The sequence below is a fragment of the Leiobunum rupestre genome, chromosome 4, assembly GCF_980474605.1.
Source record: "Leiobunum rupestre chromosome 4, qqLeiRupe1.1.hap1, whole genome shotgun sequence".
NCBI lineage: Eukaryota > Metazoa > Arthropoda > Arachnida > Opiliones > Sclerosomatidae > Leiobunum > Leiobunum rupestre.
The window spans coordinates 62,159,729-62,175,000 of record NC_143387.1 but is presented as its reverse complement, the minus strand read 5'-3'; the positions used below and the strand labels follow the sequence as shown (position 1 = coordinate 62,175,000).

The 15,272-nt window shown below is 40.2% G+C and overlaps 1 protein-coding gene across 1 annotated transcript; it reads right to left on the bottom strand.

The window, feature by feature from the left end:
• Window positions 1-11,482: 11,482 nt before the first annotated feature.
• Window positions 11,483-13,830, bottom strand: atms (RNA polymerase II-associated factor 1-like protein antimeros). The gene is made up of 11 exons (XM_090173717.1): window positions 13,613-13,830; window positions 13,454-13,546; window positions 13,253-13,374; window positions 13,007-13,175; window positions 12,835-12,940; window positions 12,696-12,764; window positions 12,530-12,618; window positions 12,352-12,468; window positions 12,173-12,298; window positions 12,002-12,104; window positions 11,483-11,932 (listed from the first exon to the last, which is right to left on the bottom strand). The coding sequence occupies exons 1-11, from the start codon at window positions 13,678-13,680 to the stop codon at window positions 11,528-11,530; spliced, it is 1,467 nt and encodes a 488-aa protein (XP_090029843.1). The 5' UTR covers window positions 13,681-13,830; the 3' UTR covers window positions 11,483-11,527.
• Between the last annotated feature and the right edge of the window lie 1,442 nt (window positions 13,831-15,272).

Sequence of the window (15,272 nt, the reverse complement as noted above, 5' to 3'; positions counted from 1 at the left end):
ATGATTTTGGTGGGCACGTCTCGGGATGTATCGACGGATCTGGATGTCACCGGCTCCGGATGGCTCGTCTTTCAAGTTGTCAACGGCTCCGGATAGCTCGTATTTCCAGCTGTCAACGGCTCTGGATGGCTTGTATTTCGAGTTGTCAACGGCTCCGGATGGCTCGTCTTTCGATTGGTCAACGACTCCGGATGGCTCGTCTTTCGAGTTGTCAACGGCTCCGGATGGCTCGTCTTGACTGCTGGACTCTGATATCTGCTCGCCCTGTCTGGTGACACTATCTTGAGCAGGGATAGGAGTTTCAAAGGAACATCGCTGTTGAAACGGTGGCAAGATGGACAGGGTTTGAAGGTTGGACCACCTGCATATCCACACGATATAGAGACTCGACTTTTCCTGGAAGACGTAGTCGACGCTGGCCGTTATACTTCTCGTATAGTCCGCAGGCCGTTGCCGTAGCTAGAAACTCCAACTTTGTGTTCCGCTTCATGGTGCTCCCGAGGGAGAGAACATTTTAGGCGAAGTCTCTGATATACCAGACATTGTGGATGACTGTGTGTTCAACTGCCTTGCCAATTTTGACGCGGACTTTAATGTCCCCTTCTCCATCTGCAGTCATTCGAGCTTTATTTCCGACTTGTAACATGGCCGGACTGTCGAAAGTGCGAAAACTGGTGAAATTCGAGGCGTCGTTCGTCACGTGCTGAGTTGCGCCGGAGTCAAAAACCAGAGCCTCTTTGCAGATGAACCAGCCACGAAGCCGTTCACAGCGAGGAGATCTGTCGTGATTTCATCGTCCGTGCCTTTGCTTCTAGACGTTCTTTTAGCGTTTCTGCAATCTTGGGTCAGATGCCCATATCGTTTGCAGTAGGAACACCTAGGGCGTTGCTTTCGGGAACTCTGCCTTGACGATGATTGAGTGCTACTGTTGCCTTCTCGTCTAGCTACCAGCCCGGTTGATTCCGTGAATGCATCTCCTTCTCGGGTCACACGGCCGATCAGTAGTCGTCGCAGTTCATCGACAGTTTGCTTTTCTTGGGGAAGTGTGTCCCACAGCATACTGAATTCTCGATATTAATCATTCGGCAAGGATTCGAAGATGCAAGCAACCAGGATGCAGTCATCAAAAGAGATATCTTTCTCTCTTTTAGTCAGTACGTCAGCCCATAAGGAACGTAATTGGGCGAGATGGGTTGCCAAGTCGACATCTGGCGATTTTGTAGCTCGCATTAACTGTGCAAGGAGCTTTCGCAACCGATTTGACGACTTCTGTTAGAAAATCTCGAGGAGCTTATCCCACATCTCTTTGGGCGTCTCACAGTCTGCAATCATGTTCTGAACCTTGACGGAAAGTGCTGACCAAATGATGGTGCGGGCGGTACTGAACTCCTCTACTTGATACTTCTTGAAAGCAGCCGGAAATGTTGCTTCTGACGTCGTGGTTCTCATCAGTTCTGTCCAGTCTCCCGTGATAATCTCATGAATGTCCCGAATGATCAGGACATCGTTGATCTGCCTCTTCCAGCTCCGCCAATTCTCGGGACCAGACAGTTTGTCTATGTCATGGCGAAGGAGTCCATCCCTTCCTCAGGATACAGTGGGTCAGGATCAGGTTGTTGAGAATATCAGGAACTAGAATACTGGAACCAGGACTCAGCTGTTCATAGGCTTCTCAGCAGCCTGGCTCAGTGGAAGCGTGCGGGGCCCATAACCTGTTGAAGTTTACAACGTGCACGCAGGGCATAGCTGCTTGAGGGTTTAGAAATGAACAAACTGAACGACGTTATAAATAACGAACTAGTAATTTATTAATGAAGGCATTAAAAGAATATTTACAAATTATATACAATTAACGAATATTACTAGATTAGTACTGTAGCGACATTACTGCAAGAACTGCAGAAGCCATATGACACACCTTAGTCAAACGTCAGGCGGTTTTATATACGATCGAAATCTTATCTCTAAAGGAGATAACGGAAAGATAAGATTTCGTTGATAAAAATATCTTCATTGTTCTTTTTCTTCAATAGCAGTCCATGGCTCCTATATGAGAGCGACATCAAAGCTCTCCTTGGCAAACCTTCTGCAGAGTACAGCAGAGGCTGCCTTGCAGTGGTGCAGATTAATCTGCAGCACCTTCAAACTCATGTTTTAGGTGGGTTTAACTTGGTTGCTGGCCAGTTCTGCCAAGCCGTACCCAGTGGAAGATGTGGAGGCCACATCACTCCCACCGGTCCGACTAGCGTCCCCAGCCTGCCCCCCTGTTGCTCCCTCAAGTCAATAGCCTTAAGGTCCTCTGCGAGAGTTTCCTTCCCAGATTCCCCAGTGGCTAGAATCGCGTCTTCTATCTCCGAGACCTCAGATTGTTCCAAATTTGGCAAGGAGCCCTCCAGGCTGGTCGGGTCCTTCGAGCTGCCCGTGCTAGGATCAAAGAGTATCTTGAAGAAACCCCTGTCCAAGCCGGTTTCAGCTCTAAAACCTGCTTCACTGATGGCCTTGACCGACTCTCCATCCATCTGAAAAATCCAGTGGATGGCAGTCGGGACCTCAGACTTATTGACAATCTTCCAGCATTGCGTGTTCAACGCGCTGTTGAAAGTCTTAAGTCTGCGAAGAAGGACATTAGCGTCCTTCGTGCGGAAGGCGACCTTGAATGGTTTTGGCAGGTCTGTTACCTTCATTACTAAAAGTAATGACCCACCTGGAACCAACTCCTTCTGGTCAGACTCTTTCCCCAACCATTCTGCAGTAGACACATCCTTACACAGGTAGTGTACTGCGCCTGTTTCCAGCTGAAAACTCCAGAATCGAGGTAGAGGGTCACCCGAGGGTATCCCATCTATCCTCTCCAGAATCATTCGCTGGATGGTGCCCATCTCTTCTTCAGAGATGGTTTTCATGGGATAGCTATCAATAGTAATGGCCATCTTTATTGAGTTTAAAGTCTCACTATACGTCTGGTCATGGACCTTAGACCTTTTGGAGACCTGAGACTGAGAGTCCGGAGTTTCGTTCCCCCTTGGTCTCTTGCCTTTCGTAGGAGGTGTAAAATAATCCGCATCATGCTTGTGTATAACAAATTAAGCATTGTATACCTAACGTTAAATAAAATGTAAAAAAAAAGTGTTAATGCCACCTAGGAGCAACAAACACAAGGAGAACGCAGCTAGCCTTTAAACACGCTAACGAAGGGTTGTGTACGAATTTCATTGGACGAGCGTCACGAGCCATTACGCTGAACGTTTTACGGGCGGGGGGAGGGGAAGACAATTTCCGAATTTTCACCTTCCGACGGCAGCAGGCGCTAAAGCGTCTAGCCAATGAAAAATGTACGCAAGAAAATCCACGACTTTTGGCGGGTTGCGTTCTCCTTGTGTGGGGTGTTGTGTTTGTAGCTCCTAGATGCCACATGTATTAAAAACTTTGTGATTCGAATTTTATACAGCGCGCAATAAAAAAAACGGTTATACTTTTGAAATATTCAAATGTTAGCGGTTTAGCTGATTTTGCACTCTCTCAAATTCGTTAAAAATAAAGTTGTTTTATTAAATCCGAGCCCTGATTATTCGCGGTCGAAACCCCAATAGTAGGTTATAGTAAATAGTCTTAATTCAGCCATCGCAAACTAACGTAGAACCACAAATTAGCATTCTTATCAAATTGTTTTCAGTCCGGTTTGATAGGATAAAAGTAGTAGTATTTCTTCACTAACGGTTTGTTTCACAGATATTGCGTCATCCGTACCCTACGTAATATTTGACGTCATATTTGATGTCATAATTGACGTCATCGAATCTCAAATGCCGATTATGCCGTCGTATAATCTTGGAGGAATAAAACAAGTATACAGGAGTTGCGGAGAGCTGCGAAATCGGTTTCGTCAGTGACCGTGAACTCGCGCGAGACGGAGGGGTTCAAACGCGACTAGCGCCAACTGCATACGGAATTTTGCAACTATTCTCATTTTATAGCATTGTTTTCGCGTCGTCTGGTTTGTTTTGAAACCTTTCTAAATTCCTTGCGCCTTTTTCCAAAATGACTCGTATTTGTTTGGAGGAATAAAACAAACCAGACGACGCGAAAACAATGCTATAAAATGAGAATAGTTTCAAAATTCCGTATGCAGTTGGCGCTAGTCGCGTTTGAACCCCTCCGTCTCGCGCGAGTTCACGGTCACTGACGAAACCGATTTCGCAGCTCTCCGCAACTCCTGTATACTTGTTTTATTCCTCCAAGGTATAATTAGCTCTACGTCTGATAAGCCGACGGCCATTATTTTCGTAAAAAACCAGTTTGAACAACCAAGGCTAAGGAGCTAAAAAGAACTACAATATAGTGTCAAGTTCTGTTAATGTAATTAATTTGCAAATTAATGAAATTCTCGGAGACTCACGTTCTGAAATAAATTTGCATTGTCAAATAAAAAAAGCAGGTTTATTGGAATAAGTAGTTGAAATTCAAGTTGAGCTTTTCTGGCGCATCTACAAGATTGGAGCCTGTGCAGATTCTTTTGAGCCTAGGCCTAACTCTTCTAGGCTTGATATATGGGTTTTAATAACACTGGTGGAATATTCCACTTCGACGACTTTTTCCATTTTCGGAAAGCGATCACTTATTGATCATTTTCCCCAACCTTTTATTTTTCTAAATTACTCATTAGGTGGTTTTTTTTCACCTGTTCTGGTTTTTTTGAGCAGGTTCAAAATTGTAGCCCTATGACGTCATTTTACTCCAATTCTATCTTGACGAAAAAAACGAGTTGGAGTAAGAAGGGAGTAGTTAGAGGTTAAAGGTTATATATTTGTTTTGTTTTTAAGATGGCGACCGGTGGTGAGATCATCAATATAGGACTCATTTTTCTTATTTATTTAATAATAATAATAATCGGCTAGGCTAATACCCAAGACACCACCTTAGGTCTAAGTCATCAAGCAACTTTCAAAGTCATTAAATAGCATTTAACAATTGGTTATTCGTTATTAAAAGCTTGCCACATGTGAAGATGTTCAAAACCCGTTATGTTTTCATGAAACGAAATTTAAGCAGACGAATTTTCTATATAAGCTAGATTACTCCCTCTACACCTCCTTTCGAGGAGGAGTAAAAAGTGAACAGGCGAATAAAACGTTTTAGGGTAAAAAGTTTACACTTTTTGTCCTGGGACAGGCGGAAAAAAACCACCTATTATTTAACTTCATCCGCACAAACCGAGCGAGTTTATAAATTTCAATAAAGCTACATTGGACTGACTAAAATTCCGACGCAAAAAATTCGTTCTCAATTTCCAGGTTTTCCATTGGCTTAAATAAATATGTTACTAGCCAATAGTGTGACTCCGAAAATTACTAGGATGAATAAAAAGGTTAAAATCTAACGTGGTCCACGTGTTTACTGGTTCGTGGTGAAACAAACCGTTAGTGAAGATTTTTGAATGTAATAAAGGTACAGTGGCATACTTATGAGTAATTATAGCCTTCTAAAACGCGACCTAGAGGAGAGTACCTAGCCAAACGCACCTAGTATCGTTCAACCGCCAAATGAGCAGTCGGACTGTCGGACAAACGAAACTCTCCCGGCAAAATGGACAGTCGGCGTAACTTGTATTTTGTGGTCAGCCAAATGAGAAGTATATCTTTTGTGTATGTTACGTGGATTTTACTTTCAGGGCGACGTTGTTTCGCATGAAATCTGATCCGTTTATTTTTATTTGTTTTACTTTGTGGATGGTGTAATTCTACCATTTGTACTGTGCATAGAAATCGGATAACAAACTAAAACGCTGGCAGCCCACCGATTAGATTCTTGGCTAAAACGACAGTAGCACCATCTACGCCGCGCGCACGAAGCTTATTTTATCTAGTGATCAGGTCTACTTTGTGAATAACGTAACCACTGATGCAAATAACCATTTACAGGTGTTGCTGATTCATTAGTGGTCTTTTCGACTTTACAAAGCGAGAGAAGGCTGCAACTATACAAAATGAGGTTTTCGGATTCATATTTTTCGAAAGGTACATGTAAATACGGCATTTCTTTGTTATTTTACGAGATGATAGATTATCTTTTGAATAATTGTTGTAACTTATCTTTATTATTAAAAAAAATAGTTTACTGTACTTAGAGCTAGTTAGGAAGACTTAGGCTTAGCCTTTGCTATCTGATTCTGTCAATTTTGTAAGCTAATGTAGTAATGTTATGCAATTATATGTTACCTAGCTAGCTCATTTCCAAAAGTAAAATTTTTTTTCACTGTTTGTTTGGGAATTTTACATTGGCCGCATAGGAATAAATATTTATAATACTTAGTTTATAGTAGGTTTTCAGTTTGCTTCTGTTAAAATTAGATGTACTTTTGTTTAGAAAAACTGTCTTTGCTAAAGGATTATATACATTTATAACACAATGTCGAAGAGTCTCATCGGTGTCGTGTTTTCTTTTCAAAGCATTGATTCTGGTCTTGCGGATTTAATCCTTACGGCAGTCAATATGAACTCAAAGTGACTTTCAGACTATCCCATAATTTTCTCTCATACAACCTTCACAATAGCTTAATTTTCAAGCGATTTATTGCAGAAATAACAAGAGTTAGCTGGGCGGTAAATTTTAAACGCGGTTACATTAAGAGCGGCGGACGCGTTTAAGTCAACGAAGGCGCAATACGATACAACGAATGCTCGTATGTAAAATAATAATAATAATAATAATCAGCTAGGCTAATACCCAAGGCACCACCTTAGGCCTAAGTCATCATGCGACTTTTGAAGCCCTTAATTCAGGTGGCCGGGTTACAATGCGTAGGAGGGTGGTGGCAAGCCCTGCATGCCACGCGCTCGAGCCAACAGCTCCCTACACTAACTATTACCGTTAACCTAGACAAGTTTTTATGGAAGGGGAAACCGAAGAACTCGGGGGAAAACCCCTTAAACCAGTGGGGAGAGAACTTGCAAACTCAACGCAGAAGGAGTTGTTCCGAGTTTTCACCCAGTGCCACACAATCTGGGATCGAACCCGGCTCCTCTTGCTGCGAGGCGAAAGTGCTAACCACTCCGCTATAATCCTTTAGCAAAGACAGTTTCTAGTTAATACCTTATATAATCCTTTAGCAAAGACAGTTTCTAGTTAATACCTTATATAATCCTTTAGCAAAGACAGTTTCTCTAAACAAAAGTACATCTAATTTTAACAGAAGCAAACTGAAAACCTACTTTAAACTAAGTATTATAAATAGTTAGGCCTATGCAACCAATGTAAAATTCCCAAACAAACAGTGAAGAAAATTTAACTTTTGGATATGAGCTAGCTAGGTAACATATAATTGCATAACATAAGCTTACAAGAGTGACAGAATCAGATAGCAAAGGCTAAGCCTTCCTAACTAGCCCTAAGTATATAGTAAACTATTTTTTTTAATAATAAAGATAAGTTACAACAATTATTCAAAAGATAATCTATCATCTCGTAAAATAACAAAGAAATGCGGTATTTACCTTTCGAAAAATATGACTCCGAAAACCACATTTTGGATAGTTGCCATAGGTGATGATTCAAAGGTTGAAAATGAACATTCATCTGGGAACAAAACTTTGCAGATAAATTGAGGATTGTTGTCAACACCATTGAGTAACCAGTTGCAGAAGTCGAATCATTTTTCGAGATCTCCATCTTCTAAGCCTTGGTGCAGCGTAGCTTTGTACCGGTGGTAGTGATTTTTGCGTAATATTTTCCAAATAAGAGATTTACTACAATACAAATTATAATTTGCTGTGGAACAGCTACTTCGAGGGTATGCAGCAAAATATGCAAGTACAGTGTTCTCAAAGTCAAAATCATGTGGTCCCAAACCACGAAACCTAGGTTGCACCTTACGATAACGGTCAAAGTCATTGACCGCTCGCCTTGCTGTGCTTACTGATAGTTTACTATTTCGATGACGTTCTGCAAAAAATCTCGCACACCGTGGTTAGATTTCTTTGGCCTTCTCCATAATACAAACAGGGTTGAAGAAAACATGCTTTAAATAAAACTAAGCCACCTACAAACTTTTGAAATAAACCAATGTTTTAACTATGGGTTAAGCCACCCTACCCTGGTAAATTCTTAGTAAAAGTATGCAACCGCATAGAATTGAATTTTTTGGCTTGCCCAGCTTGTCAATTTTTGAAGTCATGTTTTTCAGTGAAAAATTGGTCTTTTTTCATTGAACTAACGTTTTCGATGACTCTACAATTTTCTCTTTGGTAAATTTGTTCTAGCACCTAGTGGTAAAAAACAATTTTGAAAATTGTGAAATATTTTCAAAAATCGATGAGTTTTCAGAAAACAGTGTCCCCCGTCTTGAATAACAAACCGTAAAAATTTCAATATTCTAGCTAGAGGTCGGGGATGGTTAACTTTTATTCAATAGATAAAGCTCTCAAAATTATTCGTAAAATGTTTTGATCAAGTAATTTATATTTCTGTATTATCCGATTAATATTTTGATAAATTTGTAAAATTAATCGGAAAAACGACGTTTCTTTCGATAAAAAGCTCAAATTTTACGAATAATACATGTTTTTAATCGTTTTCCGAAATATTAACCGGTAAATTTCTTTGTTTACATTTTTGCCCCCAAAAAATTCCATTTAATCATGGATAATGATTAACCGTTACCGACCTCTAATTCTAGCAGAGATAATTTAGATCTAAATTCTCTCTGATTCTAGCGACTATAGTTTTTGAAAAAAATAAGTTTTTCGAGCAATCAAAAACACAAGCGTATCATCAGGAAGAGCATTGGCGGGGTCATCTAAAAGTAGTCTATAAAGGAGAGGGCTAAGGAGTAAGGACCACCCCATACACCGCGGGTTACTGGAAACGCATCCGACAGAGCACCCACACGATCAGATAGGTAAGACACAAAAAAATCGGAGGTAAAAAACCGGCAAGCAAGCACCTTTTAGAGAAACCGAATGGCGAGCCGTATGGAAGAGGTACATAAGATTGTCACGACGAAACCCAGACTGAAACGGCGAGCAAATGTTCGAAAGCAACGTGATAGTCGATAGGACGATGCTGAACCAGGTTCCTTCCCCGGCTTAAGAAAGGCAAGAATCACACCGGACTTCCAGCGGGACGGCATGTAAGCCGAACGCCACCACTTATACAATGACAGCAAAGCTTCTTGGGCCACAGAAGGAATATTCCGCAACAACCAAGTCCATAATCAAATCCTCACCCGGTATTCTTCAACCGTCCGAGTGTGGTAGAGAACTCGGGGAAACCACACAACGGTTCCGAGCCTACTTCAGCCATGAGAACCGGAGGAACATGCCGGGGGTCATTAGCAGACGCCACCTGAGTGGCAAGGACCAAAGCAGCAGTTTCAGCAGAAGTCACACGAACACCGCCATGGACGAGAGGAGATATGGAAGGAGCGGGAGTAGAAACTCCCTGGAACCAACGCCCCCGACGCCAAAGGACATGTGGTCAGAAATTTATATACCGGTGCTCTAAGCGAATCAACATCCTACTACACCGGTGGTCTCATCACAATGCCCTACGCCAGCGTCCACAAGCCCGGACAGGTGACAAATCCAGCATTGGTAGTAGTACCCTACTACCCACCCTCGACGCAAGCCACTCATACCGACAAAAAGCGCAGCAATGGGGCGACCAGCTTCCACTTCGCACACAGCTGTGGATGCTATAGCAACCCTAGCCGACATCCTACCTACGTAGGACGCCAAGGACAGGAAGAGGGGAGGAACAAGACATGGTAGAACAGTAAGTTTTCAAAGAACGGCGACGAGTATCACGTACCATACACTTAGCACGAGCCGTCAAACGATGAGCAAAAGAGCGTTATCATCCCGATGCGAGCGAGTAGCAGCAGCCGCCTGAAGAGCTCGTTTGCATACCGCTGACCACCAAGGAGGTGGACGAGGACGGCCAGACGGAGACGAACCCCCACACCGGGGAAATCACCTGCTCCGCCACACCAAGAAGCGTACAGGTGAACCAGTTAACAGCCAGGTCGGGGTCAAAGTCTAAAAACGAAGTCCAATCAACATCTTCAATCAGCAGTCAATCACCATTGGAAAAATCCCAACCCAGGGGAGTAGATATTGAGAAAAACGACCCACTACCCAGACCCACAGAAATCAGACGATGGTCACTTCCAGACGCAGGCAAGTTTCCACTAAGAACACGAGGCAAGATCACTTTTGACAAACGTCAAGTTAATGGCAGAGCTACGCCGACCATGTCGAGTAAAATAACCATCATTAAGCAGCACCATAGAATATTTGGTTCATGTATTAAGTAGTCAAAATATGCCCCGTAAAAATTTATCAGTACAAGCAGAAACATGCGCCCTTCTCTGGGATACGTCACTAGAACCAAGGGTCTCGTTCTAGAAGGAAAGAAGAGACGACAGAAAAGCCAGAGTCTTCTTGTGGCCATTCATAATGCATTTTGCGAAATACTTTTCAGAAATGTGTAGTTGAAGACGTAGCCACTGGGAGATGCTAGTTTATAATGCCTACCACCATGCACTTAATAACGGGTGTGCTCGTAGCATAAAAGGCCTAGACCTTTACTTAGGGGAACCTTATGATAGGCATATTTTTCGATTATCTGATATATTTACTGAATTTTAACCCATATATCAAGTTGATAACCCGTTTTCTTAGTTGATAGAATCTCCATCAAATAAAAATTTTATATTTGGTAGAATAATTTGAAAAAATTTCTATTTGGTTCAAATTTTCAAACCTCGCGGTATTTGGTGAATTATTTAAAAAATTCGATTTGACTGTTGGTATTCAAAATCCAAAGTATTTGATATTTGACAAAAATCCAAAAAAGTGATATTCCCCCAGCCCTAATATGATTGGTGGAGCATTTATCTTCTTTGATATTCACTAGAAATCGAGGTTTCGGGAACATTGCAATGTGTTCGGGCCAGCAATCGGCCCTAGCTATGACTCTGGCGGCATGTATCCGCAGGTGAGGCGTTCCAGGAGCTTTTGTCACTGTTATTATTTAGTGGTGTCTGGCCCATGTACACATCCCTGGAAACGAAAGATCAGTGAGCCAATGTCGCGGATTTCATCATGTCCTTTTCGAGTTCCCCTCCTATATCGCGGCTCGCGGACTGCTTAAGGTGCTTAATAAGCGGATTCTTCCTCAGTGCGGTTCACATCGGACTAGAAGGCATCATTTGGGCTATCTTGATATCTTGAGAAAGGCAATCCAAACTTGAAGCAAAATCTTTTTGACTGGACTTTTTTTTAAATTTAACTACTTTTTCACCATAATTTTTCGTGCATGGAGGGTGTTAAGGCCTATCAGCCATGTACAAAAAACTCCACAATATTTATTCCCCCCCCCCAATCTCTTCCGAGAGATGGACTAACCTTACTTATTTGAAGAAAGAAAATAAGGTAGGCCTATCCCTGAAATACAAAATATTAAGTATTATATATTTATATCGGAGTGCAATCAAATATTTAATACTTTTTACACAAATGATATTAAAACATCAGTCACTGTCGCTCTCACTACCAAAAATCTCGGCTTCATCTCTCTTTTTCTGGGCGTCTTCCTCTTCTTCCTCACTTTCACCTCCACTAGATGATGACGAGGATCCTGATGACGATGAAGACCCAGACGATGAGGACCCTTCAGCGGTTTTAGGACTTTTACCCTCTGGCTCAGGACTCTTTGCTGATTTAACACTTTCATCATCTTCCTTGTCGCTTTTCTCAGCTTCACTTTCTTCCTCCTTTTCGGCTTCCTCTTCATCATCCTCAACTTCTCCATTTTCAATTCTCTCCTCACCATCTGAATTATCTTTTTCACTTTCTTTATCACTGTCTTTGTTTTCCACCAGAGCCTCTTCTTCTTCGTCTTCCACTGGCAAATCCAATTGGGTTTGACGAATTTCCTGAATAAAAACAACGATTAGTCGAATTATAATTCGGTTGTTACCAAAAATAAAAACCATGAGACATACTTGACTTTTCATTTCAGAGTCATTCATTGGGCGATGAGTTACGACTAATCTAGAATTATTGGGCGGAACTCCAGGTTTCATACGCCTTTTACTCAAGCGTACCCTGATAAATTGAAAACAATTAAATATTAGTAAAACCTTAATTAAAACCTCTTTGTTTAAAATACCTACCTAGTTTCTAATTCATTATAGTACACAGATTCTCCACGGAATATGAAGAAGTAGTTTTCTTCATATCCTTTAGAGGCTTTATTTTTTACATTCCAATTATACTCTCGAGCCATTTTATACTCATACCTAGAAACATACATTAAAATCTATTTTTTATGACAAAACGGATATTTTCTTACTCTTCCTCATCGACGTAGTCTACAGAGCTCTCCTGATCTCTTTTCCTTTTCTTAATGGTTTCTTCGGTGGGAAGAAAGTACGCCACAAACTGTTCTCCGCTTTCATCCATCACTCCTCTAATATTCGTCAAAATTACAAATCAGGTTCATATTATGGAAATGAGAAAACATTTTCAACCTTATCATAGCTTGGGACATTTCTTCAACTTGATTCTGAGCAGCCGGGTCACTGTCAAACATTACTTGGGCAAATGGATATTTCCAAAGCTAAATTTAAAATATAGAAAAAATTCATGTAGTTAATTCATAAAAATATGTAGATAGCTCAAATTTCTTTCATTCACATCAAAATCAGGGAAAACTGGTAAAACTTCAACTGCCTTTACTCCTGGTTTGCTATAGTGCTTATCAATCTATAAATAAAATTTTAGAAAAATAAGAATGAAGCAGAATTAAATACATCAAGATTAAAAATTAACTGACTAGTTTATTTGCATCTGTAAACGTTCTGTTGATAGCGGCTATCTGACTGTCTCGGTCCATATACAACTCGTCATCTTTAAAAAGCTTTTTCACATTGTATCCCACTCTAAAATATATTAATAATATATACTTTTAAAATCACTGGATTTAAAAATAAATCTTTAAAAATCACTTTGTTTCAGTCTTTTCATTACTGCTTCCATATCGGTTAAATTCAGTAGCAATATATTCTGTTTTCTTCAGCCAAGGAACTGCTTTGTTATGATGTCTTGACCTCTTGGTATCTTGAGGTTGGAGAGAATCTTCTTCTAGTAATCTTTCATCATCAGGATGAAGATTTGCTAATGTTTGAGACGTACAATAGAAAAAGTTATGGTGAAGTTTATCCAATAGATAGATAATATATAAAATAAATTACCACGAGCATCAATGGCGTATATATCTGGATTGATTAGATCAATTGTAACACCCAAGTCATGTTCCGTAAGGAGGTCATATTTATAATTTCTTTCTAATGATGTTGGCTTATACTGCACAAATCTTAATAAGAACATTTAAAGGAAATATTTAAATTGGACCTAAATTGCAGAACAATATTGTACATCATTCAAATACTAACCTATTTGATTCAAAAGGGTAGGTGATGAATTTGGGATCAAATGGAATGTCAGGCAAGGAATTACTATATTTCATACGACATACTAGGTCAGATCTAAATTGAAAATTTGTTAGTCCCAGTACATAAAAATAAAACTTTATACAAAACTTTCTAAGATACCGTTTCTCTACTTGTCCTGGGCGTTTGCGTTCATTAGCAGCATTACCAGTTTGTACTGTTGGTGGCATTTTAGGATTTTTGATTCTCTTGGGGAACAAAGGATTAAAAAGGAACTTAAATTAATTTTATGCTAGTAATGTTTTTTTAGATTTAATATAAAGACTTTTATTTTGGAATGAGAATGGCTTACAAAACCATTATACACCACCTCACAACAAAATGTCGTCTGCTCATTCTGGTTGGAATAAACCACGGCCAACTTAGATCCACTGGTAGCAGTGGATCTAAGTTGGCCGTGAATAAACACATGTTTTGTTACACCTTGGAGGCACACAGTGACTGTCCAGCTCTTGAGGCTGATGAGGAAGTGTTTATGTGGAGAGTAAGCACCCCGAAATCAGACTTATGCGACATCCTGGGGTTCTCTGGAAACTATGATGACCTCTACATTGTTAAACACATCTAGCTCTCTGGAAAATTAATACTGACAAGTGTCGTCGACAAGCTCGTGCCACTTAATATTCAGGATGTTGCTGATTTGCCGGCGTTAGTTTTGGATCACCTTTCACCAAAGGTACTGTATATATAAAAATGTTCCATGTTTATGATGATACTTACTATTTTTATTATTATTTTATTATATAAGACTTGTTTGTAACTCTGTAAAGTTAAGAATTGTTCTTTGGGTTTTTTTTGTTTTTTTGTTTTTTTTTCTCCGACTGTGCACCCAGTTTGGTGATGCCGCCCCGTTTTAAAAGGGTGTATTCTTGTACAAGTAAAAATAAAACCTTGAACCTTGAAAAACCTTGATAAAGAATTTAAGAAATAGAAATAATCAAACTCCGCGTAAGGTGTCTATCTCTATGGATTTGCCAAAAGTAAACGGGAGCGATAACTAGCAGACAACCGGCAGTTGTTCCGTATTCCTGTGGTACTCCGTGTAAAGGGCCACCTAACGCTTAAGAATATTTATCGGGTTTAAAATAAAACGCAAAAGTTTTAGCGGCGAATTTGAAAAACGGGTAGTACGTTTTTGACTTACGTAACATGTTTTATAATTAAATAGCGAATAAGTAGATTAGTCCATTATGAAAAGGGATAAAAAAGCTAAACTCTAAACAAATTTGAAGAAATTTAAAAACTTACAAATAGCTCGTACCGATAGGTCTTCGAGCAAACAAAATGACACGAAACTCGGACCAAATAGATCTTCGAGTGAAAAACTAAATTAAATTAAATAAAAAAGCCAGAATTTCCAACGGTAGACCGGTTTCGTCCTATTTGAGACTCGTCAGTACCGTGCGGGAAGGCTGGCTCGTGACTATTGGTGGATTTTAAAATTCATTTTGCGCGTGAAAATACGCCGCCATGTTAGGGTATAAAAGCAAGTAAATAAGCCTGCTATACCTCATAATGTAAAGGTATTGTCGCATGCAAAAACGTAATTTTGAAGTTGGTCAATTACACCGAAAAGAGAAACTAAGCCTAAACCAGAACCGGTGACGCTAACCTCTCACAGCCGAAATATTCGCGAATCACGTCAGAGTACCTAAAAAATTATAAACACGAACACTTGATGATTTTTTTAATTTTATCCCCTACTTGACAGGCATCACTTAAACGTATAGTACCATATGTAACATAATTACTCATAAGTACG